General features: G+C 40.1%; 1 protein-coding gene across 1 annotated transcript in view; it reads left to right on the top strand.

Annotated features, from left to right (window-relative positions):
* Positions 1–1,563: 1,563 nt before the first annotated feature.
* PDZD8 (PDZ domain containing 8) overlaps positions 1,564–26,325 on the top strand; it is a 68,753-nt gene continuing 43,991 nt past the window's right edge. The window contains 1 exon segment of the mRNA XM_004391293.3: positions 1,564–2,698. Within this exon segment, the coding sequence (XP_004391350.1) occupies positions 1,833–2,698 (866 nt within the window). The 5' untranslated portion in view covers positions 1,564–1,832.

The raw sequence follows: 26,325 nt of genomic DNA, 5'->3' as shown, positions 1-26,325 counted from the left end.
ACACCTGTAGCACTAGGGCTATAGCTGCTCACCAGAAGGTTGGCAGTTCGAATCCATAAGCCACTCCTCAGAAACCCTAAGGGGCAGTTCTACTCTGTCCTATAGGGTTGCTATGAGTCAGAATCGACTTGATGGCAATAGGTTTGGTTTTGATAGGATTAAGGGGTAGGACTGTCCATAAGATTGGAAGGATTTCAGTACATACTTATGATGTAACAACCAAGTAGTCAGAGAATGTGAGGGGTAACAGTGTTGCTGGGCAACCTGGCTCCATTAACTCTATGACTTTGGTCAGGCAGTTACCCCGTGCAAAATTCCTTGAAGTCTTCCCTAAACCTACCCCCTCCCCACTCCCAGTCTTTCCCTTCCTGTGCACCAGGGAACCTGTAAACCCCATTTTAACCCTAGCAATCTCAGTGTTATTGTACAGAGTAGTATCCAACAGCTTAGGGCTTATCGTTAGACAAACCAGACTGCACTGTGTGATTCCAGGCAACTTCCTTAACCTCTCCGTGGCAGTGTTCACATCTTTAAAATGGGTAAAAAACAAAAAAACCAAACCCGTTGCCATCAAGTTGATTCCGACTCATAATGACCCTATAGGACAGAGTAGAACGGCCTCATAGAGTTTCCAAGGCTGTAACCTTTAAGGGACCAGATCGCCAGGTCTTTCTCCAGAGGAGCAGCTGGTGGGTTGGAACCCCTGACCTTTCCGTTAGCAGCCAAACCCCTAACCACTGGGCCACCAAGGCTCCTCCTGTAAAATGAGTAAAGGCTAACAATAACTGCCTCATAGATGGACTAAATGTGGTAATACACACAGGGGCTTAGCACATTGCCACAGCTTAACGAGCCACTGTTCATCCTGCAGCTATCTGGCGATAGATCTCACTCGTCATTCCTGGTCCCGGCTGTTTTACTTACGTCCTTATTTAAATCTTGAATATCTACCTAGGTGTTAAACTCAGTCCGCATCTTACACCTTTTTCCTCTGCCCCTCTTTCCCACTGCCCACCCTCCAGAACTCAGAGCGTCTACTGGTCGGATTGATGGCCAGCGATGGCTTTCTTCGAGGTAGTTCTCTCTTGTCCTCGGCTTGGGTCGTCTCCAGATCCTATTCGGCGCTGCCCTCCAGCGAAAGCCGCCGCCAGCCCATCTCTCAGGAGCGCGATGGGCAGAATTACACTGCAGCAGAGTAACAGACCACGGCCAATGAAGGGAGATGGGCGCATCAGAAAATAACGGGATGACTGGGATCAATAATGTCCCAAGCCGACTGCGCCTGGCCTCACCTTCTAACTGGTGCCTCCAGGTATCCTCCCTGACCCCCGTCGCGTCTCTAAAAGTGACAGCCACGTGGATCGCTGCGCAGTCCGCCTGAGAACTGAATGTTGGCGTTGTCGGGCGGGGCTGGAAGGGGGCCCCGAGAGGTGAAGAAGGACCCATGTGCGCGCGCCCGCCCGTCGGCTGCCAGGCGTCGCCGCAGGGAGCGAGCCCGCACCTGACGTCACGTGCAGCTTGTCCAATAAGCGGAAGCCGGCGTGAGGTGCTGATTCCGCCCCCTCCCGTCCCCGCTGCCGCCGCCGCCGCCACACCACCAGCACCAGCACATCAGCAGCCTCCGGGAGCGCCTGAAGAGGCGCGGGCCGCCGCAGGCTGAGGCGCAGCACCGCGCCGGCCGGAGCAGCCGGACGAGGCCCAGGGAGCCGCTCTCCCCGACCCCGCCGCCCGATGTCCTCAAGATGGAGGCAGCGGGGGCGGCGGCGTGAAGAAAGCGGCGCTGTCAGCGCGGGAGCAGGGGCCCAGGCGGCCCGGGCGGAGGCGGTGGCGGGATGGGGCTGCTGCTCATGATCCTGGCGTCGGCCGTGCTGGGCTCCTTCCTCACGCTCCTCACCCAGTTCCTGCTGCTTTACCGCAAACACCCGGAGCTGCCGCCGGACGAGGCCGCCCGCGCGGGCGATGGCTTCCGCTACATCAAGCCAGTGCCAGGCCTGCCCCTGAGGGAGTACCTTTATGGCGGCGGCGGGGCTGAGGAGCCCTCCGGCGGGCCCCCCGAGAGCGGCGCGGCCCCGGCCCCCGAGACCCCCGCGCCGCCGACACGGGAGACCTGCTACTTCCTCAACGCCACCATCCTGTTCCTGTTCCGGGAGCTGCGGGACACGGCGCTGGCCCGCCGCTGGGTCACCAAGAAAATCAAGGTGGAGTTCGAGGAGCTGCTGCAGACGAAGACCGCTGGGCGCCTGCTGGAGGGTCTGAGCCTGCGGGACGTGTTCCTGGGCGAGACGGTGCCGTTCATCAAGACCATCCGGCTCCTGCGGCCCGTCGTGCCCTCGGCCAGCGGGGAGCCAGATGGCCCCGACGGGGAGGCGCTACCCGCCGCCTCGCCCGAGGAGCTGGCCTTCGAGGCGGAGGTGGAGTACCACGGGGGCTTCCACCTGGCCATCGACGTGGACCTGGTCTTCGGCAAGTCCGCCTACCTGTTCGTCAAGCTGTCCCGCGTGGTGGGGCGGCTGCGCTTCGTCCTCACTCGCGTGCCCTTCACCCACTGGTTCTTCTCCTTCGTGGAGGACCCGCTGATCGACTTCGAGGTACGCTCCCAGTTCGAAGGGCGGCCCATGCCGCAGCTCACCTCCATCATCGTCAACCAGCTCAAGAAGATCATCAAGCGCAAGCACACCCTCCCGAGTTATAAGATCAGGTGAGGGGGCGGCCTTGGGGGAAGGTTCTGCCCCGGCGGGGGCCCGGCTGCTGGGAATCGGGGGCCCCGGCGGGATGCTGCTGCTGCTGCTGCTGCCTGCGTCGAGCTGGAAGCGCGGAGGCTTGTCCCCAGTTCCCTGCTTTTTCAGGATCTTCCCAAATCTGGACAGGGCTCTAGATCAAGGCAAGTGTTGTTAGTTCCTCTGGAGTGGATTCCGAGTCATGGCGACCCCATGTGTACAGCGTGCGGGGTAGAATTGCTCTCCATAGGGTCTGCAAGGTTGTGATCTTTTCAAAAGCAGGTCGCCAGACCTTACTTCCGAGGCACCTCTGGGTGGGTTTGAACCTCCAACCTTTCGGCTAGTAGTCAAGTGCTTAAAAACAAGTAGCAAACACATTATTTACTTACAAATGGCATTAATATGAACTAGAGAGCTTTTTGTATGCTCTGGGGCACTCCAGATGCTGTCAGCGTGGGTAGAGTCCAGCTTGTTATTATACTGAAAATGGAAAAGTCCACCCTAAGCCCCAGGAGTTGGCTCTGGGACTGTTGAAACTTTCTGCATGGGGTTGCTGCATTGAGGGCAACCTGTCACTGGCCACATTGAGAAACGGTTCCTGGACAGAGTACAGGCATGAAGAGTGCTCAGTGCCCCGGTCTGTTAGATTTTGCAACTGCAAGCCGCGGTTGCCTTGCTGCTTGGGCAACTTTCAGGGCAGAAGTAGTAGCTATCGTTAGGGAATCCTATTCCACAGCAAACTGGAAAGGGAGTTGGAAGCCTGTACACATACTGTACTTCTGTATACATTTTGTCTTCATGTCATCTGCCCATCTTGGACAGGTTCTGTAGCACAGACTCAGAGTCTACCCCTAAACTGTTTCTTCTCTGTGGTTTAAGTTTCTCGCACAGTACTTGAAATCACCCTGCAGGTGTATTTTGAAAATACATAGTGATTTTAACTTTTTAAAGCAGTCTTGTATCTGATGGCTTAGTTTTATGTATATTTAGATCATTTTACTGTTTTGATTAGTGTACAAGTTTTTTAATCTCATAGAAGTGGAAGGGGAAAAGTAGTTTTGTAGTGTTAGAGGCTTCATCCACTCTGGTCTGGAAAGGCTTGCTGTCCGTTGGAGTGAAAGATGGTCACGTGTGGTCATACATGGTTGTTTCTTCTTAAAGAGCTAGATTTTCACTTTCTGTCCTCTTAATTTTGTATTCATTAAAGTGTTTGACCCTTTTGGATTTTATCTTTTATTACAAAATTATGTCGACTTTGTACTTGCCTTACCTAATGTCCTTTGATGGAGCCCTGATGGTGCAGTGGTTAAGAGCTGCGGCAAGCTATATAGCTGCTAACCAAAAAGGTCGGAAGTTCGAATCCACCAGTCGCTCCTTGGAAACCCTCTGAGGCAGTTCTGCTCTGTCCTCTAGGGTCGCTATGAGTCGGAACTGACTCGATGGCACCTAATCTAACAACAACAACAATGTCCTTTGATGGAAGTTGCATACTTGTAGATCCCTAATTTTCTACCACAGCCTCAAGCATCAGTGACCTAGATAATAAAGAAATATTTTCTGTTTGGGTTTGGAATGGATTATTATTTGTGTATGTGGCATGCTTACCTTACTAATTATGTTTTGCTGAGGCTAATAACCACAAAGTGACTGCTTAAAACTGTTGAGTGACAGGAGAAATTTACTTTATAATGGAAATATTTTCATATATTTGCAGAGGTTGGTGAACTGGCTGTTAACTGTATTTGATTTTCTGTTCTGTGGAGTAGAACATACTTCATGAAACCTACTCTGTAAGCTCTGGAATATAAGTGACTGAATTATAAATGAGCTCTAGTGTTTAAGTAGTGAGGTGTTTATTTATAACAGTGTGTTGCTAAGAAAGTCATGAGAAAAACGTTATTAAAGATTTTGAAATTCTATCACAACTTTCATTCTCTTCTTTTCTGGGTAGCTTTCAGGTAATAAAGTTTGACTGCGTTGTTATTATTATTCTTGGTGTTAATTGCAAAATAACCAGTGGCAAGAGTGTTGCGTATCTTTTTTTTCCTAAATTTTATTTATTTTGTTGTTGAATATATACACAGAGAAATAATACCAGTTCAGCAGTTTCTATGTGTACAGTTTAGTGACACTGATTACGTTCTTCAAGTTGTGCAACTATTCTCACCCTCCTTTTCTGAGTTGTTCTTCCCTCAAAACATAAACTTATAGGCCCCTAAGGTTCCTGTCTCTCAAGTTACTGTTGTCACTTTGATCCCATATAGATAGTTCTTAAAACAGCATAATGCTTAAGGCAGACCTTTTTTAGTAGTTAAGCTAAACTGTTTATTGTTTGGGGATATTTTTGGTTTAAGGTTTAAAGATTATCTCAGGGCAGTAGTTTCAGGGGTTCATCTACCTTCCATAGCTCCAGAAAGTCTAGAGTCCATAAGAATCTGAAATTCTGTTCTGCATTTTCCCCCTTTTGATCAGGATTCTCTCATGGAATCTTTGATCAAAATGTTCAGTAATGGTAGCTGGGCACCATCCAGTTGGAGGCAATTAGCCACACATTCCATATCCTCCTCCTATTCCTGACTCTCCTTCTTCCTTTGTCGCTTCAGGTGAATAGAGACCAGTTGTTATGCCTTGGATGGCTGCTTTTAAGACCCTAGACACTATGCAATGAACTAGGAAGTAGAAGAGAAGCACTAAACACATTATTAGACCAATTAACTGGGATGGCTCATGAAACCATGACTCTGAACCTCCGAACCAAGGAACCAAATCCTTTGAGGTGTTTGGTTGTACATAAGCAGCCTCAGCAGCTACTCTTTTTTTGTTGTTGTTATAAATATCTATCCCACAACTTTTGCCAATTCAACTTTTTACTGGTATACAACCTATTAACAGCAATTAACAATATCGGCTGTGCAACCCTACCCTTAATCAATGCGATTTTTCCCTCACCAGTAACTCCCCCTTTCCTCTTCCCTTCCACCCTTGGTAACCACTAATAAACTTTGGTCTCCATACATTTTCCTTTTCTTGTCTTTTTATGTAAGTGAGGTGTCATACAATACTTGTCCTTTTGTGATTGGCTTATTTCACTCAGCATGTCTTCAAGCTCTGTCCATACTGTAGCATGTACCAAGACTTGGTTTCTCCCACTGGCTGAGTAGAGTAATATTCCATTGTATGTATGTACCACATTTTGTTCATCCATTCATCTGTTAATGGGCATTTAGGTTGTTTCCACCTTTTGGCCATTGTGAATAGTGCTGCAGTGAGCACTGGTGTATAAGTCTGGTTTTGAGTCTCTGCTTTCAGGTCTTTTGGGTATATACCTATGAGTGGAATTGCTGGGTCATATGGTAGTTCTGTTTTTAGTTTTTTGAGGAATCGCCACAGTTTTCCACAACAGCTGTACCATTTTACATTCCCACCAGCAGTGGATAAGGGTTCCAGTTTCGCCACATCCTCACCAACATTTGTTATTTTCTATTTTTTTTATCTTAACCATCCTAGTGGAAGTGAAATGGTATCTCATAATTTTGATTTGTATCTCTCTGATGTCTAATGACACTGAGCATCTTTTCATGTGTTGGGTGGCCATTGGAATATTCCTCTTTGGTGAATTGTCTGTTCATGTCCTTTGCCTGTATTATGATTTCCTTTTCATTGTTAAGTTGTCAGAGTTTTACATATTTTTGGTTATTAGATTGTTGTTGGGTATATGGTTTCTAAAGATATTCTCCCATACGGTAGCTTGTCTTTTTACTTTTTTGGTAAAGTCTTTTGATGAAGACAAGTTTTTAATTTTTATGAAATTTATTTAGTTTGTCTTTTGCTGTTTATGCTTTTGTTATTGTATTAGATAACCCATTGTTGAAAGCTAGTTCTGCTTGTTCTAAGAATTTTATGGTTTTAGTTTGCACATTTAGGTCCTTAATCCATTTTGAATTTCTTTTTGTGTATAGTGTGAGACGTGAATCCTGTTTCATTTTTCTGCATATGGAAATTCAATTTTCCCAGCACCATTTATTGAAGAGACTCTTCTTTCCCCATTGAATGGACTTAGCACCCTTGGCAAAAATTAATTGACCATAGATGTGTGGGTTTATTTCTGGACTCTCAATTCTATTCCATTGGTCTATATGTCTGGGTTGCATATCATTTTGAGATTTAATTTTTAATAAAATAATTTTAATTTTAATATTTCAGTTAAATCTGAAAGAAATTGTGACTAAGAGTTATGGAGTCATTGAGAAGTTTATTTGAAGGAGCTTTATCATCTGTATCATTGAAGACCATTGCCATTTAAAGTATGGCAAAATTGCTTTTCGTTTACTATGTACCAGGAAATTTTTAAAAAAGCATAGCATGAGTTTGGTTATACTTCAGCTTCTAAACCTTAAACATTAAATGATCACCTCTAGAACTGTACACCTTTTTGCTCTTTATATCAGAGAGCATCTCAGTGGTCAATCAGTAAACACCGCATAGAACACATCACTTAATCTGCAAATATTTATTGTACACCTACTGTCTACCTACCTATCATTGTTCTAGATGCTGGGGCTTCAATGTTGAACAGAGTAGACAACCTCACCCCTATGGATCTTAGAGTCTAGCGAGCTAGAATTACTACGCTTTGTAAGTTAAACTAGAGTGTGATGGATGGAGCTAAAGTTACTAGGAAGCTTCTCAAAGAAAATAATTGAAATATGACATTGAAAAGGACTGCCTCAGGAGGTGTTGAGTTCTCTTGTCTGTGTAGCTCTTCTGCCAGAAGCATTTTAGACTGGTGATGTGGAGCTGATTCACATTTCAGATAGAAAAATGAATTACACTACATGTAACACATACAATAATCTCATAATGAGAAGTGAAGTGGTTAGTGTTAATTCTTTTTTGTAAATCAGGGAATGGAGCACAGAGTAGTTAGGTAACTTGCTTAAAGTCAGCTAAGAGGTGAAACCCAGCTGATAAAGCCAAGTTGCTTTTGTTTTTAAACTACACCACATTGTTTTTAATGAATTTTTTTAAAAGTAAGGCATCAGTATAATGTATACGTGGGATATCTTTTCAGATTAACCAGGAATTCTGAGAAGAGTGTGATTATAAAGTTTATTTTTTCTTAAATTGGAAATTTTAGAGGAGAGATCCCTTTTAAGGTTAAATCTTTGAATGCTGCCCCACATAGCATTTATTTTTTTAATCCAGCAGATTTTGTTTCCAAATTGAAGGTCTTGCTAGTTTATCCGTTTTAGCCACCTAATCTACTTAGTCTGCTTCCGTAGAGATTTATAGCCTTAGAAACCGTATGGGACACTTCTGCTCTGTCCTGTAGGTTGCTATGAGTCGGAATCGACTCGACTTGGCAGTGGGTGGGTAAATCTACTTAGTGCAGCTAAAGCAGCACAGAAAATTGTAGTGAGTCTTAGAATCCTTTGGCATTTTCAGTTATTGCATAACAGAAATATTTGGCCAATTAGCATTGTTGTCTCTTCTCCCCTCCGTTTATTTTTTCCTTTTTCACGTTGCTAAAGTGAAGTCTATCAAGACTGCCAGTTCCTGATATTTCACCTGGAGATGCTAAGTAGCTCATGTGGTTGCTTTCTAGGTACTCAGCTGATTGATACTTCATTTTAGCCAACTAACACAGTTTGTAAAACATTATAATATTTGAAAAATTGTATTATAATGGAAAAATTGTATTATAATTTAAAAAATTGTATGTAATTATTACATATTGAATTATTTGTGTATTTGAATGTAATGAATGAGTATGGAACCAATAAATATTTGGAGGAAACTTCAGTTTTCTAGTCCATGGAATGTCTGCTGAACTGCTTTTGTCATAACCAGTTGTTCTGTTCTTTTACTTGTGAAAAACATTCTGATATGTATTAGTGGAAACTTTTCAAATATTCTTAGTGACAGGAGAATGAGGAAAACCATTGTCCCCACTAAAGGCGGAGTCAAGGCTATATTTAGTTAGGCAGAGCCTTTTAACATCTTTATTTTTAGCTATATCTTCTCTAGCTATACCACTCATTTCAGAGAACTAAATTAGAGTTGGACTGCAAAGTCTCATACTTTATAATGTGGTTTGTAAATTGAGTGATTTTTTCCTTGGTCCTCTGAGATGAGGTAGAAAAACATTTATTCTTAATGTTAATTATAGTTGTTTGTTTTTTAACTGATTTTCAGAGGTACAGATGTTCTTGGTAGTTCTTGTCTTCTCAAAAACTTTCAAAGTAAATTCACTGAAAGCTGACAAAATCATTTGTAAAGTTAGGTTTATTGTTCATTCACTTGCTCTTTCATGCTTATTTTTCTCTCTATATATAGACAACTTTTAAAAGGTGTCTTTACTTAGGTTGGAAATGCAACTAACCTTTGATACTTTGGAAGAGCTAAGACAATGACATTAGTGTAATCCTCTTGCAGTCCCAGAGTAATGATGTAATTTAATGTAGTAGGTTTTTGTTTGTTTAGCTGTTGTGCTTTTGTTGTACTACTGCTCAAATGAAATCTGTTTCCACATCTCTATATAAATAAAATTGCAAGATTCTTAGAGATAATGAATAATTAAGTCATATTAAAAAGTCATTTCAGTAAGTACTAATTGAAGACTAGCATACGTAGTGTTGGTGGTGGGTATGGTGAAGGTGATAAAAATGGTTATAACATAGTTCGTGCTTTCAAGAAGTTAGTCTTTCTGGGGAAATAAAGAACAATTAAGGCTCCTTATAATACCATAAATTTACGGTACCTAAATGGCATTTGGATATATTTAAGACCTTCAGTTTTGTAAGGAACAGAAAGAAGAGATTTCTGCAAAGGCAAACAGCTGATTACTATGGTGTTATATAATAATGTACTGCAGTCGTAAGTTCGTTAATGCGCTTGACTAAGTATACTGCAGTTTAGCACTGGTTTTACTTCTTACACGTTGGATTTTCTTAAGCTGCTTTGAGTTGTTTTGATTGAGGTGCTTAAGACACTTTAAATGGAAAATAGTGTATTGATAAATTAAATCTTCACTCTGTAAATTTGATTTACACATCGAGGGGAGAAGATTAATTATGAGGAGGCTGTTAGATTCTAATCAGTAATGTACAGGTATTGGCTATCCTGGAAAGCCTCAATTTGTTTCTGGAAATAGCCAAAGCAGATCATAATAAAGTAGATTGTATTGGAGGAGCATGCCCGATCAAGCACTTAATATTGTATTACAAGTATTACTAATGATCTATCGTATGAAACAGGGGTGGGGTTAATCAAATAAGCTTGCTTACTCTGTGCCAGGCTGCGTGGCGGGCACTTCCACACACATGCTACCTCACTTAGTAGTTACAACTACTGTGTGGGAGAGGTTGGTATCTCATTTTTATAGATGTGGAAAATTGAGATTTAGGAGGGGTTATAGGGTTGCTGTGAGTAGAATCAACTCAACAGCAGTGGGTGGGTATGGGTAGTGACTTTCTCAAGGTCATAAAAAACAGTCTTGGACTCACAAAGCCCATGCTCTGTTATTTCTACAGAGATAAACCAGCTGTTCTAAACCAGAGGTCTGCAGACTACTGGTGTTAGGCCCACAAATTAAAATTAAAGAATTGTTAAAAAAAAAAGGAAGAAGAAATAAAGAATATTCAACAGATCATATATACTCACAAATCCCAAAATACTTACTGTCTGGCTCTTTACAGAAAAATAAAGTTTGCCAACTCCTGCTCTATACCCTTAAAAAAAAAAAAAAACTTATTAAATGCCTTTTAAAAGGTCATTTATGCATATACCGGAGCCCTGGTGGCACAGTGGTTAAGTGCTTGGCTGCTAACTGTAAGATTGAACTCACCAGCTGCTCCGCAGGAAAAAAATGTAGCATTCAGCTTCCCTAAAGATTACAGACTTGGAAACCCTATGGGGCAGTTCTCCTCTGTCCTATAAGGTCGCTGTGAGTTGAAATCAACTCTCCCGCAATGGATTTGGGTTTTTTATATGCATCTACATTTAAAGATACTTTTAAACCTTTTTGGGGGGTCGTGTCCTTAAGGGATCTTGGTGGTGCAGTGGTTAAAGCACCTGGCTGCTAACTGAAAGGTCAGCGGTTCACCCACCAGCTGCTCCATGGGAGAAAGATGATTGACTCAACGGCAGTAGGTTTGGTTTGTTTTATCGTTTATTTAGGGTTGCTGTGAGTCGGAATCGACTTGATGGCCCACAACAACAACATCTTTTGTTAAAGGAGCCCAGGTGGTGCAGTGGTTAAGCACTTGGTGGGAGAAAGATGTAGCAGTGTGCTCCATAAAGATTTACAGCCTTGGAAACTCTATAGTGTAGCTCTGTTCTGTCCTGTAGGGTCGCTATGAGTCAGAATTGACTCGACAGCAATCAGGTTGGTTTTTTGGATACTTTGCTAATGAAAGCTCCGGATACTCTCTGCAGAAAAATACGTAAACAAATTTTCATTTAATTTCATGAAAGTTATAGTTCCCTTGAAGCCTGTGTAGTTGTCCTTGGACTCCAGGTTGAAAAGTAAATGGGGACAGAAGGATACCAGTTTTTGTCATAAATATAACTAAAACTGACATGCTAGAATAAATATTAAACACTTCATAATTTTACTTGCCTTCTTAGAATGTGTAAGGGATTTGTGTGGCTCAGGTTTTCTAAAAAAGCTGGGGGAAGGGTAACTTTCTCTCTACCCAAGAAAGTGTAACGTGTCTCCTTTTCTTTTTTCTCTTGGTAGGATTTTTTATAGCAGATAGAGGCATTCTGAAACAATAGTTCGATAAAGAGATCTGACATTTCAAGTTAAAATATCTGCCACTAAATACCTTGTTTAAAAGTTAAATACCTACCCAGGATTTCGTCCTAGCATGTTCTCCATTTCCTCAGAACAATGTCACCGGGAAACAAGTACTATTAAATCACTTTCTTCCTTCCTCAGAGTCATAGGCCCTACTGACATTTTTTTGGCTTGGCGTCAGAACACATCACATTTCATTAGAAGGCCATAAAGCCAACTACCTGGTGATTAGCAGAAGTTTTACAGAGTAGTTTCAAAATCTTTCTTGCCCGGTTGCTAAGAAGGACATAAAACTGCATACTTACTGTATTTATAGTAGGGTAAAATGCGTTATAAATGTTAACTATTTACCTTCAGGTAAGTAAAACTGCAGGTGATAAGGTAGAGACTGCTTTTTTTTTTTCCATTGCTGTTGAGTTGATTCTGACTCACAGCCACCCTGTAGGACAAAGTAGTACTGTCCCATGGAGTTTCCAAGGCTGTAGTCTTTACAGACGCAGACTGCCACATTTTCCTCCAGCAGAGTGACTTGTGGGTTCAAACCACCGACCTTAACGGTTATACAAGACTCTATATACAGAGGTGGTCTGTCTCTTTTCTTGGTAATAGGATGGGAGTATATTATAAATGTGATCCAGAAGATTGATCTGTAAGTGTAACTCATTCATTCACTGCTTTTCTCTTGGCCATTCTCTCCAACTTGGACCTTATCTTCTACCACTCTTCCTCTCCCTTGGTCTGTTCCAGCCATACTGGCCTCCTGGCTGTTCTCACACTCCAGGCGTGTGCCCATCACAGGACCTTTGTTATTCCTTCTTCTGGAATGCTTTTCCCACAGATATCCAGAGAGCTAACTCCTCACTTTGTTCAGGTCCCTGCTTAAATATTTCCTTTTGATCATCCTATATAAAAAAATAAGTTTGTTCTTTAAATGTTGAATTTTTTTTTTCTATGCAAACTTTTTTTGAACATATACAGAAAACTTGACTAAATCCTCAGTGTACGGCTTGATGAAGTTTTTACAAAGTGAGCTTGGCCTTGTAACTAAAGTGCTGGGATTTTGAATTTTGTCTGTCTAAAGAATACCTTTTTTGTTAATGGCTGAAGGTTGTCATGAACGAGTTAGGCTGATGACATGTAACCAACACTGTTCGTAAAATCAGTATTGAAGAGGAACACCTCCTTCTCTGATGTCTATACACTGGCGTACACTGGTGAACTATGCTAATTGAAGTCCCCAGCAGTTCACCACACTGACTTTAAGGTCTGTCCTGGCCGTGTGGCCACTGTCTCCTCGTTCCCACATACAACAAAAAACTAAACACAAATGTGTTTGCAGCTTTCCCTGACACTCCAGAAACCTTGTTTATTAATTTCACATTCTTAGGAAAGGTCAATATTGATTAACTGTAGATTATGCTTTCCTTAGACTGATACAGAATAACAAACTTGTTTTCACTGATCTGGTGCATAATTATCAATTTTCATGAGATCAGCAGAATGCTTTAGAACACATTTTTCTTCTCTAATCAATGCATTGTGTATTTATGCCCCTTAATTCTTCATGTGTTGTAGGGAGAATGGAGCTGATGATATGGTGGGTGGAGTACTGAAATGTCAGGACTTTAATTTATATAACTTTATAAAAATTCCCTATTCTCCAGCGTAATTAGTTCTCGTTGATATGTACTTTAAAACACTGATGAGCATAGTAAAAATGTTTTGAGTTTATTCTTTTGTATTAAGTACCCTGATGTGTACTTAATTGGTGTAATTGGTAAGGTATATGTGTGGTGGTTAAGCGCTGGGCTGCTAACTGGGAGGTTGGTGGTTCAAACCTACCAGCCACTCCACAGAAGAAAGATTGGCAATCTGCTTCTGTAAAGATTACAGTCTTGGAAACCATATGGGACAGTTCTGCTCGGTCCTGTAGGGTTGCTGTGAGTTGGAATTGACTCGATGGCAACGGGTTTAGTTTTTGGTTTTGGTGCCGTTATAACAGGTATTTGTGACCTAGTTATATTTAGAAATGGTCTTTTTCTTAGTATCAGTTTAGCATCCTGCCTGTATAACTACAGTTATAAACGACTATTGTTTTTTCCTGTGAAATTTTAAGTAGCAATAATGTTGTTGTTGTTGTTAGCTGCATTGAGTTGACCCCACCTGGACTGTTGTGCTCCCATAGGATTTTCATTGGCTGATTTTCTAAAGTTGGTCACCAGGACTTTCTTCCTAGTTCATCTTAATCTGGAAGCTCCACTGAAACCTTTTCAGCATCACAGCAACATGCAGGCTTCCACTGACAGAAGACTGGTGGCTGTGTTTGAGGTCTGCTGGCTAGGAATAGAACCCAGGTCTCCTTGCATGAAAGTCGAGAAGTCTACCACTGAGCCACCACTGTCCTCTAAATAGCAATAATGCCTGTTGCCCGTTGCCATCAAGTTGACTCCAACTCATAGCGACCCTGTAAGTATAATAATATAATACTGTTAGTAGCAATAATAGGGAGATACTATTATTTCTGTTTCATAGCTGACTACAAGATTTCGTATCTTGAAAAATGACTTGTGTTCTGTTCTTAAATACCAGGATTTCCTGCAGACATCACTATCTACTAAACAGTGCATCTGGTGTTTGTGTTATATGACTTTTTGTCCTTTTCACACAATAGATTTTCCTACATACTGGATTATACTACTAACACTCATTACTAAGGATGATTGTGGTTGCTGACTACACAGTCGTGCTTGCTTAGTCATTTGGTCAAGGATGTAAATAATTCAGAGCTTTTAGTTCTGTGAAACTTTCTGTGGCTGGAGTAAGAGCCATTCGACTGTAGCTAATTTCATCTGAACGATAATGATTTCTGTAATGCACTGAAAATCTTATTTTCTTCTCACCATTATTTAATATAATATTATTTCCTGTAAAATTTGGAACAGATGATGTTTGGTCTGTTTCAATATTTTTAAAGGTTATAAGTTCTCAGTATTTAACTATTTGGATCTTGTTTGAATTATGTCCCCCAAAAAATGTGTGTATCAATTTGGCTAGGCCATGATTCCTGGTACTGTGTGATTTTCCTGTGTGTTGTAAACCTGCCTCTATGATGTTAATGAGGGAGGATGGGTGGCAGTTGTGTTAGTAAGGAGGACCTGATCTACAAGACTGGGTTGTGTCCTGAGGCAGTCTCTTGAGATATAAAAGACAGAAGTGAGCAGTGACATAGGGGGACCTCATACCATCAAGAAAGCAGTGCCAGGAGCAGAGTGCATCCTTTGGATAGGGGTCCCTGCGCCGAGAAGCTCCTAGTCCGGGGGAACACTGATGAGAAGGCCGGCAGAGAGAGAAAGACTTCTCCTGGAGATGACACCCTGAATTTGGACTTTTAGCCTACTTTGGCTGTGAGGAGATAAACTGCTCTTCGTTAAAACCATCCACTTGTGGTATTTCTGTTGTAGCAGCACTAGATGACTAAGACAGATCTTAATCAGGACCAGATCGGCAGACTGTTGACATGGGAAGAATTCAGCTAAATTTTTGTAGTAAAATATATGTCCTTTTGTTTACTAATGCTGAAGTGGATGGTAGTACAGATATTTTGCATTTAGTACAGATACTTTGAGATTAAGGACCCGTGGTGGGGCAGTAGTTAAAGCGCTTGGTTGCTAACCAGCATTTCGGACCCACCAGCTGCTCTGTGGGAGAAAGATGTGGCAGTCTACTTCCGTAAAGATTACAGCCTTGGAAACCCTGTGGGGCGATTCCACTCTGTCCTATAGTGTCGCTGTGCGTTGGAATCGACTTGAAGGCAGTGGGTTTTGGTAATTTTTAGATCAGTGAAATGTAAAGAGAAAATTCTTGACCATCTTAGCCTGAAATAAAGCCCGTGAGTTCAGTCTGTCTAAATTATAGCCCAATTTTACTAAATTACTTAAAATATTTGAGTAAATTACTTTCTCAAAATATTTGAACTTTTTAGTACTACAGAGTTAGGATTTTATCTGGACTGAATAATTCTGAGATTCATGCCAGTCAACAAACATTTTTTGAACTAAGCTCTATGGTGATAATCACTGGGGTGTTGGGGATGCTCTGTGCTATTAAGCTTTTTCTTAAAAGTAATTTGGCCTTGTACGCTTAAACAGTAGCATTAGAAGATGAGGGACTTCTATCTTATTTCTGGAATTGCTGTTGATTTGTTGATTTAGCATATCCTTGGGCAAGTCATGCAACTTGTTTTTGAGACTGAATGAGATTAATATGTTTTAAAAGTTGTTAGAGAAAATAATTATATAAATGTAAAGTAGCATTATTTATTATTCACTTTCCTGTTATTTCTGCAGGCTGTATCTTACGTGGATGTGGGGGTGGGTAAAAACATAGGTCTGATATAGGGATTTCTTTCAATATGCAGGTAAAAATTGTTTTAAAAATATTTTCATGTAATTTTAAGCTCCAACCTTTGATGGGTAATTTATGAACTAAGAGAAGCAGAAATAACAGATATTAAAATCATTTACATTTGACTTCTGATATTTGGAGAGAGAAAAATGAGAAAGCTGGACCATTAGAACCTCCAAGTATTTAACAACTGTCTCCTTGTTTTCTTTTGTCTAGATCTTTTGCTGTTCCTTATTTCATAGTTGGAATGGAGGTGTTTTGTCTGTTTGATACATCTAACTGGCTTAAGAAGACCAGTCCTCTGTATTATCTACTTTATTGTCCATGTCTTTATCATAGAAGGGAGGTGATAATTTGGCTTTAAGATGTTTTCTATCCCCCTTCTGCCTCCCCGTCTACTAGAAAAGAATCAATTTATTCAGTAAGTGTTTGACATCTTTGTCCAGGACATATGTACTGCAAAGGAAATTCTTGTCTTAAGAGGGAAAATATAAAACAGTTCTTCCTTCAGGGTAGTTTTTGTTTTAGTTTAGTTTAGTTTTTTAATCTGGTAGGGAGAAACATTTAAGGTAATGAGAGTTACAATTTAGAATTTAAGAAGACATGCTATGACAAATAATTGTTATTGTCTAACTTAAAGGTTCTGAAAGTATGGTTTGGGGACACTTGTGGGCCTCCAAGACTCTTACGGGAGGTCCACCAAGTCAAAACTATGTAACTATTTTCATAATAATACAAAGGTGTTAGTTGCCTTTTTCAGTCTCATTCTCTCAAAAGTGTACGGTGGAGTTTTCCAGAAGCTACATGACATGCCATGATGTCATCACCCTGACAGCTAATGGAATACAAACTTATATATTCTCATGTTTAAAAATTTTATCATTTTTAATTTCTAATATAAATATCAATAAGTATAACCCACATAAACAACAGCTATTTAGTGTCTTCAGTAATTTTTAAAAGTTTAAAGGGATCCTGAGATCAAAATATTTGAGAATCACTGGTCTAACATGAAGTTTATTTATTTTTTTACCGTATGTAAAGGAACTACCATTGCCTTACTTTCCGCATCAGCCCTCATGAATATTAGTTACATGTATTATTTTCAGTTGATATGTAATATTACTTGCACACCTTGGTGTTTTAAGGAGCACAGGGTTGAGTGCTCTGTTGCAGTTTTGACTACACCACTTACTGTGTGATCACACACAAGCCACTGATGCTTCCTCAGCCTTCCTCGTATGTAAAATAAAGCTTATAAAACCATACATTGTTGTGAATATTGAGAATCAGGAATGTGTATGAAAGTATTGTGTAACTTACAAAAGTGCTAGGAACATATAAAAGTGGTAGATTGGATTTAGTTTTATATTCTCTTATTCAAAGGTATGTGTTGTGGGAAGCTGGTAGAGAAAGGGGTTTGGATCTAAGGCCAGTTCTCATAGTTCTGCCTATTTTTTGCTTTGTAAGGGCTGATAATTTGGATTTAATTGATCATAGGTGATGGTAAAGGACCCTTACATTGTCGGCTGTGATGAACATAAAAATATATGAGATTTACCAGACATAGTCAAGAGAGTTACTTTGGTTCCCTGAGCAGCTGTCTCATTTGATACCTTATCTCTCTGGTACATAAGATATCAGTTAACACTGACTCACCTTTGAGCCACCAGCTATCTGAGTTCTATTATGAGGGACCTGCCGCCTCTGTTATCCCTCTTTTGTTCAGTGTGTATGTAAAACCACTTTGGAAAGTTGTTAGGCGTTTTAGATCTTGATTATTCTGCTTGTGGCCTGTAAGTGCAGAACTTAGGTACTTAGATGAAAGTGAGCATTTCATATTAAATAGGATGAATGGGGGAAAACTTTTTTTCTAACAGGATTTGTTATCCTTGTTATTTGTTTCATAAATGTTCAAGAGTACTTTTTTTTCCTTAGGAGTTGTTATTTGCTGTTGAGTCGACCCTAGACTCAAGGGCAACCCCCGCACAACGGAAGAAAATGCTACCTGGTCCTGCGCCATCCTCATGATAAGTTGTGGATTGAACAGTTGTCAGCCGTAGGGTTTTCCCTGGTTGATTTTTGGAAGTAGATCATGAGGCCTTTCTTCCAAGTTCGTCTTGGTCTGGAAGGCCTGCTGAAGCCTCTTCAGCATCACAGCAACATGCGAGCCTCCACTCACTGACAGACTGGTGGTGACTGCACATGAGGTGCATTGACTGGGAATTGGTGCATAAACTAAAATCATTTTCCCAAGTATAGATTTTGACAGCATAGTGCACACCAAGGAATTACATAAATACAACAATTCTCTGTGGCTTTCCTCAAGTCAGTTTCTTAATATATTCAGTTTAATATAAGCCTTAGTTATAAAACTTAATGCTGCAGAGGTAGAAAGGTTTGATAACTAAGGTAGGGGTGTATACTGGCTCTTGTTAATACATTTCCTTGTACTTGCAAGTTGATATCATGTCAAAGGACACAATTTTTAAAAATATCAGCTAGTGTAGGGACTAAAATCATGGCCACGTGGAATCTGAAACCAGAGGAAGACAAGCAGCTAAGAGCTTGAACATCATACATGGTGAATGCTGAGCTCCGGAAATGGTTCCTTGTGGAAGGAAAGGAGCATGATATCTGGCATATCTGTAGGAAGCCAGCCTTAATACAGATAAATAGATCAATAGGAAACATTTCTAGAGCACCTCAGGGTGCCAAATGCTTTATGTGAAATTTCTCATGTAATCCTTACAACAACCCTAGGAGACAGGTGTTGTTGTTATGTTACTTCACAGATGAAGAAACAGAGGCTCTCAAAGTTGAAGTAACTTGCCCAAGGTCTCAAAGCTAGTGAGTGTTAGAGCCAAAATTCAAAACCAAGTAGTGGCACTAAAGCCTGTGTGTTTAAACACTAGTTCATACTGCCTCATCAAACAAGCTGAGAAGTGAAGGAGAAGTAATAGAAAACCCAAGAGAAGAAAATCAGAGTAAAGACAAAGATCAGAGATGATGGCTGTTAAAAAATGGTTGTGAGATACATCAGTGGAGATTAATAGTAATGCGTAAAGCCACCACTCATGTGTCAGCTTGTCATACTGTGGTGGCTTGCGTGTTGCTGTGATGCTGAAAATTATACCACTGGTATTTTAAATACCAGCAAGGTCACCCATAGTGGACAGGTTTCAGTGGAGATTTCAGACTAAGACAGACTAGGAAGAAAGGCCTGCTGATCTACTGCCGAAAGTTAGCCAACAAGAACTCTATGGATCACAACAGAATATTGTCTGATATAGTGCTGGAAGATGAGCCCCCAAGGTTAGAAGGCACTCAGAATGCATAGTGGCCACAGCAGTGGGCTCGAGCATACCAATAATCGTGAAAATGACTCAGGGCCAGGCAGGGTTTCGTCCTGTTGTACGTGGGGTTGTATGAGTCAGAGCCAACTCGATGGCAGCTAACAACAACAGCAAACAAGATAAATTTTAACAGTCATTCCTTCATGACATTTAATACCCAGTTAGCGTTCAGTTTTCCCTGATTCTTTCAATTTTATTAACATAGACTTTTGGCTTATTTTGCATAGCATTGATTTTCCACAAAGGAGCCCTGGTGGCACAGTCATAAGCACTTGGCTGCTAACCGCAGCTGCTCCGCAGGAGAAAGATGGCAGTCTGTGTCTGTAAAGATTACAGCCTAGGAAACCCTGTGGGGCAGTTTTACTTGCTAGGAGTTGGAATCCACTCGATGGCAACAGGTTGGGTATATTTTAAAATACTTGAATCTAAGTATTGAAAGATTTTGTGTCGCGGGCAGGGGGTACTCCAAAACCTCAAACGAGGCTAACATGAACTCTTATGTTTTTCCTATGAACAGTAATCTCGATAATAATTCTTTATGACTTGAAAAACTATCTGATTTATTTTTAATTTTTCTCCTCTCATTTTGTTCCTTCTTGATTCCCTACTCTTCTCTCCCCACCTCCTAGTAAGAATACCTGCTTTGATGGTAAAGTCCATATTATGTCAGTTATCACACCAGCATGCCTTAGTTTTTGTAAGATGTTGAAACTAAGAACAACATTACTTTCACCAAAAATGGATAACATTGTTCAGTACGTTTAACTTTATTTCTAAAAGAATGCTGGCTTGGATGTCAGTGTACCTGGGTTTTTAGACTCAGATCTGTAAGCTAGGTCTCAGGCATATCTCTAATCTCTTTAGTTTCCATTTTTCTCATCAGTAAAATGAAAGAATTTAAATTATTGGGTGATATGTGTAGATTCCTCTTCTATATTTAACATTCTATGGAATAGATTAGTGTTTGTAAGTGTATTTGTTTTAGTTGTTTTATAATTTTAGTGATACTTTTCAAGTTGAATTGTTCTTGGTTTTTTTTTAAACTTATTTAATAACATTAAGATGGAAAATTATGTTCAGTGTTAGACAATTCCAGATTCAACACAGTTGCTTCTAAAAATCTACAGGAAATTCTTACTAGGGAATTAAAAAACGAATGAATCAATGATAGCTTACAAATTAAACTTTGACTAGATTAGGGAAGTATACCAAATCCAATGAGAATAAGTTACCCCAAAAGATGTGGATAAAAAATGAAAACATTTCCAGTGAAACCTGTGAGAGCTGGAACTTAATGGGACTATCTTGTTTTTCTGGGTCTCTTTTAAGTTTTCCATATTTGACAGAGTGCAGTCTTACCGCTTTTCTATCACTCCCTATTAGTGGAAAATATTTCAGTTTTCCTTCTCTGACAGATTTCTACTTTACACAGGTTCCAGCTTTCACAGGTATTACTGTATTTGTTTTAAAATGAGCAAGGCCCTATGTTCAGTAAAGAGGAATGAGACCCAGACACTATCGTATCTAAGACCTAAGGCACCTGTGGTCTTGGAAAAGAGAAAAGACATGCATATAATTGCTTAAAAAAGAGGTTGTAATAGAGCAGACCAGGATGATACACTGCCAGAGGAATCAAGGAAATCTTTACGGAATTTATTCTAGAAACTTCCGAAGATTTTCAGAAAACTCCAAATATTGTGGTATAATTAAAAGTTACGTCATGTCAAGCTGTGTTTCATATCATTAAGTAGGTTTTGTATTTCAGTGGAGATGGAAAAATACACATATATATGTGTATGTGTGTATATATCCATTTATCTATGTGTATATCACCAGTTTATGTGCCAGCCAATTTAATTCCAGAGATTTAAGCTGTACAGTAACTAATATTTTTTTAGTGTTTGCTGGCATGGTGCTAAGTACTTTTCATTCATTATTTCATGTTATCCTTTTAACATCACTGTGAGGTATGTATAATTATCCTCCTTTTGTAGATGAGGAAACTGAGACTTAGAAAGAGTTTGCTCAAGGTCATATTGCTGGGAAGTGGTAGAACAGGATTCCAGCCCAAGTTGTCCGGCTCCAGAATCTGCTCTTTTAACCACTGTTGTTGTTTGGTGCCTTTGAGTCAGTTCTGACCCGTAGTGACCCTGTGTACAACGGAACAAAACACTGCCCGGTCTTGCGCCATTCTTAGAATCATTGTTATGCTTGAGCCTATCATTGCTGCTGCTGTGTCATTCCATCTTGTTTAGGGTCTTCCTCTTTTTTGCTGACCCTCTACTTTACCAAGCATGATGTCCTTCTCCAGGGACTGGTCCCTCCTAACAACATGTCCAAAGTATGTTAGACATAGTCACCATCCTTGCTTCTAAGAAGCATTCTGGCTGTATGTACTTCCTCCAAGACAGATTTGTTCGTTCTTTTGGCAGTCCATGGTATATTCAATATTCTTCGCCAACACCGTAACTCAAAGGTGATCATAGTAACTCAAAGGTGATCATTCTTCGGCCTTCCTTATTCATTGTCCAGCTTTCTCATGCATATGAGGCAGTTTAAAACACCATATCTTGGGTCAGGCTCACCTTTAGTCTTCAAGGTGACATCTTTGTTTTTTAACACTTCAAAGAGGTCTTTTGCAGCAGATTTGCCCAGTGCAGTACATCGTTTGATTTCTTAACTGCTACTTCCGTGGGTATTGATTGTGAATCCAAGTAAAATGAAATCCTTGACAACTTCAGTCTTTTCTCCATTTATCATGATGTTGCTTATTGGTCCAGTTGTGAGGATTTTTGTTTTCTTTATGTTGAGGTGTAATCCGTACTAAAGGCTATGTTCTTTGATTTTCATCAGTAAGTGCTTCAAGTCCTCTTCACTTTCAGCAAGCAAGGTTGTGTCGTCTGCATGATGCAGGTTGTTAATGAGTCTTCCTCCAATCCTGATGCCCTGTTCTTCATATGGTCCAGCGTCTCGGATTATATGCTCAGCATACAGATCACTATTAACTTCTTTATGTTGAGGTGTAATCCATACTAAAGGCTATGTTCTTTGATCTTCATCAGTAAGTGCTTCAAGTCCTCTTCACTTTCAGCAAGCAAGGTTGTGTCGTCTGCATAATGCAGGTTGTTAATGAGTCTTCCTCCAATCCTGATGCCCTGTTCTTCTTCATATGGTCCAGCGTCTCGGATTATATGCTCAGCATACAGATCACTATCACTTTTAATCGCTATATTATGCTAAGCACTGTACTAATCACCGTGCTATACTATACTTCCTATAATGTAGGTTTCTTTTCTTCAAACAACTCACAGTTTAGTTGGGAGAAGGGGGCTGTGTGAGGAGAGCTAGAGAGACAGAGACAAGTATGTAAACAGGATGATTAGTGGTATAATAGAAGTGTGTATTAAGTGCTTTTAGAATACAGATGAGGAAGCAGGTACTAGAGGGTAGAGGAGGTGGGGAGTTGACTCTACTGGACAGCAACTGGGTTTAATGGGTATGTATCTATACCTTTTTCATAGGACTCTAAGTTGGTCTAGCTTTGTTGGAAGACAATTTTAAGTTGTACGTTCTCCTTGAACCAGTAATTCTGCTTCTAAAATTTTTTTCTGTAGAAATATTCTCACATGCATGTGGTAAGATTTAAATGAATTAATAGTATATGTAAAGCCGTTAGAACAAAGCCTGGTGCATAAATGCTAGGTAAATGTTAGTATAGGTATACATCAATCATGAAGATGGTGCAGCTGCATTTTATTCCATTATTCAAAAGGTCACCATAAGTTGGAGCTGACTTGATGGCAACTAACAACAACAACAAAAACCCTGTTGCCATCGAGTCCATCCCAATTCATGGCAACACCACGTGTTACAAAGTAAAACTGAGCTCCGTAAGGTTTTCTTAGCTATAATCTTTGTGGAAGCAGATTGCCAGGCCTTTCTTCCATGGTGCCACAGTGTGGGTTCCAACTGCCAACCTTTTGGTTAGAAGCTGAGAGCCAACCATTTGCACCACCCAGGGACCTTAACAACAACAGGTGTATAAAGAAATGGAGGTCAGGCTATCTTAGTTCCAGTGATAGGTCTGCTAATAATTAGTTGTATGGGCAAGTGATTTCACTTCTCAGGGCCTTTGTTACCTTACAGAAAATGAGGAGCTTGATCTGGATAATGTCTAAAGTTCCCCTTTCATCTCTCCCAGTCATTGATCAATTGATAAAAATCATGTTGTTATTATTATGTAGAAAAAAGCTACTTTAAAAAAAAAGTAATAATGCTTTTTCTTAAAGCCTCAGAGTGCTTCATACATGCCATAAATTGAGGCCTCCATATATGGGTGTGGTAAATAGAACATGTGCCCCTAAATAGGGAACAGAATCTTCTTAGACTAAGTTGGAAGGCACCTCAGAGGTGATAGAGTTGAATCTTCCTTAGATTTAAAGAATTCTATTTGTGTTTAGCAGATAACATTTATATGATACCTTATAGTTTAAAAGGTGCTGACATATGAATTAATGTTTTCATCCTTCCATAGGTAACAGAAAAAGCAGATATTATCCCTTCCTTTTATTGAACAAAAAATTATAGCTCAAGTGTACTTTATAAGTGATGAAGTTGGAGCTGTGTGTTTGTATGATTCTAAATTTTGTATCCATTTCACAACACCTTCCCTCCTTAATAAATCCTCATCCAACCTTCACCTGAATATTTCTCCAGATTGAAGGCTTGCTGTGCATTGAGGCAGCTTATGTCCTTTTTTGATTTGCTCTAATTGTTGGAAAATTTTTTCTTTCCTTGAACTGAAAGCGCTAGCAGATTTATTACTTGGTCAAAGTTACACAAGCCAATACTAAAGTCAAGAGTAGATCTAGGCCGTGGAATGTTTTTATATTGAGTTCATAGTAAACCCTTTTTCTCTGAAAATCCACAGTGTTTGCAAACAGTTTTACTGCTTAGCTTGTGATGGGAATGTTACCAGCTGGCATTCAGGGTGCTTGTGACACAATTGTGAAGAAACATTTTAGTCAGAGCAAAAACATGTTTTAGAAGTTATAGAAGATTTTCTCAGATCCACATATGAGAAAAAAGGCTTGGCTTCTCTCTTAGGTGAGAATAGGAATTTTTTTTAAAAATTGTTTTTAAATTTTATTGAAGTAATGCACATTTCTAAAATTAATTTTTTATTTTAAACTTTTACTAAAATATAACCCATCACATGAAAAGTACACTAATTGTAAAAACTTAGCTCAATGAATTTTTACAAAGTGAACGCACCCATGTAACCATCATTTGGAACAAGCAATAGAATATTTCCAGCAACCAAAAGCCCCTCCTATGCCACCTTCCAGAGGGCATTGGTGGTTCAGTGATAGAGTTCTTGTCTTCCATGCAGGAGACCTGGGTTTGATTCCTGGCCAGTGTACCTCATGCACAGCCACCATGCATCTGTCATCTGAGGCTTGCATGTTGCTATGATGCTGAACAGGTTTCAGTGGTGCTTCCAGACTAAGACAGAGTAGGAAGAAAGGCCTGGTAAGCTGTCTGAAAATTAGCCAGTGAAAACTCTATGGATCAGGCAGTGTTTTTTTCCATTGTGCATGGGGTCACCGTGAGTCAAGGGCAACTTGACAGCAGCTAACAACAACATGCCACCTTCCAGTCATTACCCTCTTCCACTCTGCCTTAGAGTAGCTACTATCCTGATTTCTAACATCATTGGTTTTTCTTTCACCTGTTCTTGAACTTGATATAAATTGAATCATACAGTGTGGACTCATTTTTTTATCTAGTTTCTTTGATTCAACAGTATTTTTGAGAGAGAATATTATTTGTAGTTCATTTGTTATATTTGCTGAGTAGTATTCCACTGTGTGACTGTCCATCAGTATATCCATTCTACTGTTGATGGATAGTTGGGTAGTGCTGCTATGAATATTCTTATACATGTCTTTTGTAAGCATTTGTGTACATTTCTATTTGATACATCTAGGAGTAGAATTGCTGGGTCATAGGGTACACATCTGTTCAAATTTAGTAGATATTGCCAAGTATTTTTCAAAGCAGTCACAATAGTCTACATCAACAGTTTCACATTCTCTCTAACATTTGATATCATCTGTCTTTTTACTTCAGTTAATTCACATAATTTAAAAATTAAGAAGAATAGAAGGACTTGTAATAAGAAGCAGTATTTACCTCAACCCTCTACTCCGCTAAGTCACAGTCTTCAGATCCAACCGTTTGTAACTGTTTCTCCTTTTAACAACTTTTAAGAAGCAGTAGTTAAGATCACAGATGTATGGTAGGAAAACATACTTTATTATTTCTGTCCTTTTAAATTTATTGAGGTTTGTTTTTGGCCTAGCACATGGTCTGTCTCAGAGAATGTTTCATGTACACTTGAGAAGAATCTGTTTTCTGTTGTTGGGTAGAGTGTTCTACAGATGTCTTTTAGGTCTAGTTGGTTTTTAGTGTTATAGTGTATTTCAGAGTTGATCTTCTTCCCAGTTCTCTCCATTATTGAAAGTGAGGTATCGAAGTCTTCAACTGTTATTGTTGAATTGTCTATTTCTGCCTTCATTTCTGTCAGTTTTGCTTCATGTATTATGGTGCTCTGTTAATAGGTGCATATATGTTAATAATTGTTGTATCTGCCTAATGGATTGACCCTTTTATCATTGTTATATGTCTCTCTTTATCTCTAATAACTTTTTTTTGGTTTTAAAGTCTGTTTTGTCTGATACTATATAGCAACTCTAGGTTTCTTGTGGTGGGTGTTTGCGTGATAATTTTTTACATCCTTTTATTTCAATCTGTTTGTATCTTTGAATCCAAAGTGATTCTCCTGTAGATGCCATTATCCTGCCATGGTAGTCAAGACAGCCTGGTACTGGTACAACAACAGATACATAGGCCAATGGAACAGAGTTGAGAATCCAGATATAAGCTCATCCACCTTTGAGCACCTAATATTTGACAAAAGCCCAAAGTCCATTAATTGGGGAAAAGACAGTCTCTTTAACAAATGGTGCTGGCATAACTGGATATC

This window comes from Trichechus manatus, unplaced genomic scaffold (genome assembly GCF_000243295.1).
Source record: "Trichechus manatus latirostris isolate Lorelei unplaced genomic scaffold, TriManLat1.0 scaffold00031, whole genome shotgun sequence".
NCBI lineage: Eukaryota > Metazoa > Chordata > Mammalia > Sirenia > Trichechidae > Trichechus > Trichechus manatus.
Note: the sequence above shows the minus strand (reverse complement) of the source record. Positions and strands in the feature narration are given on the sequence as shown.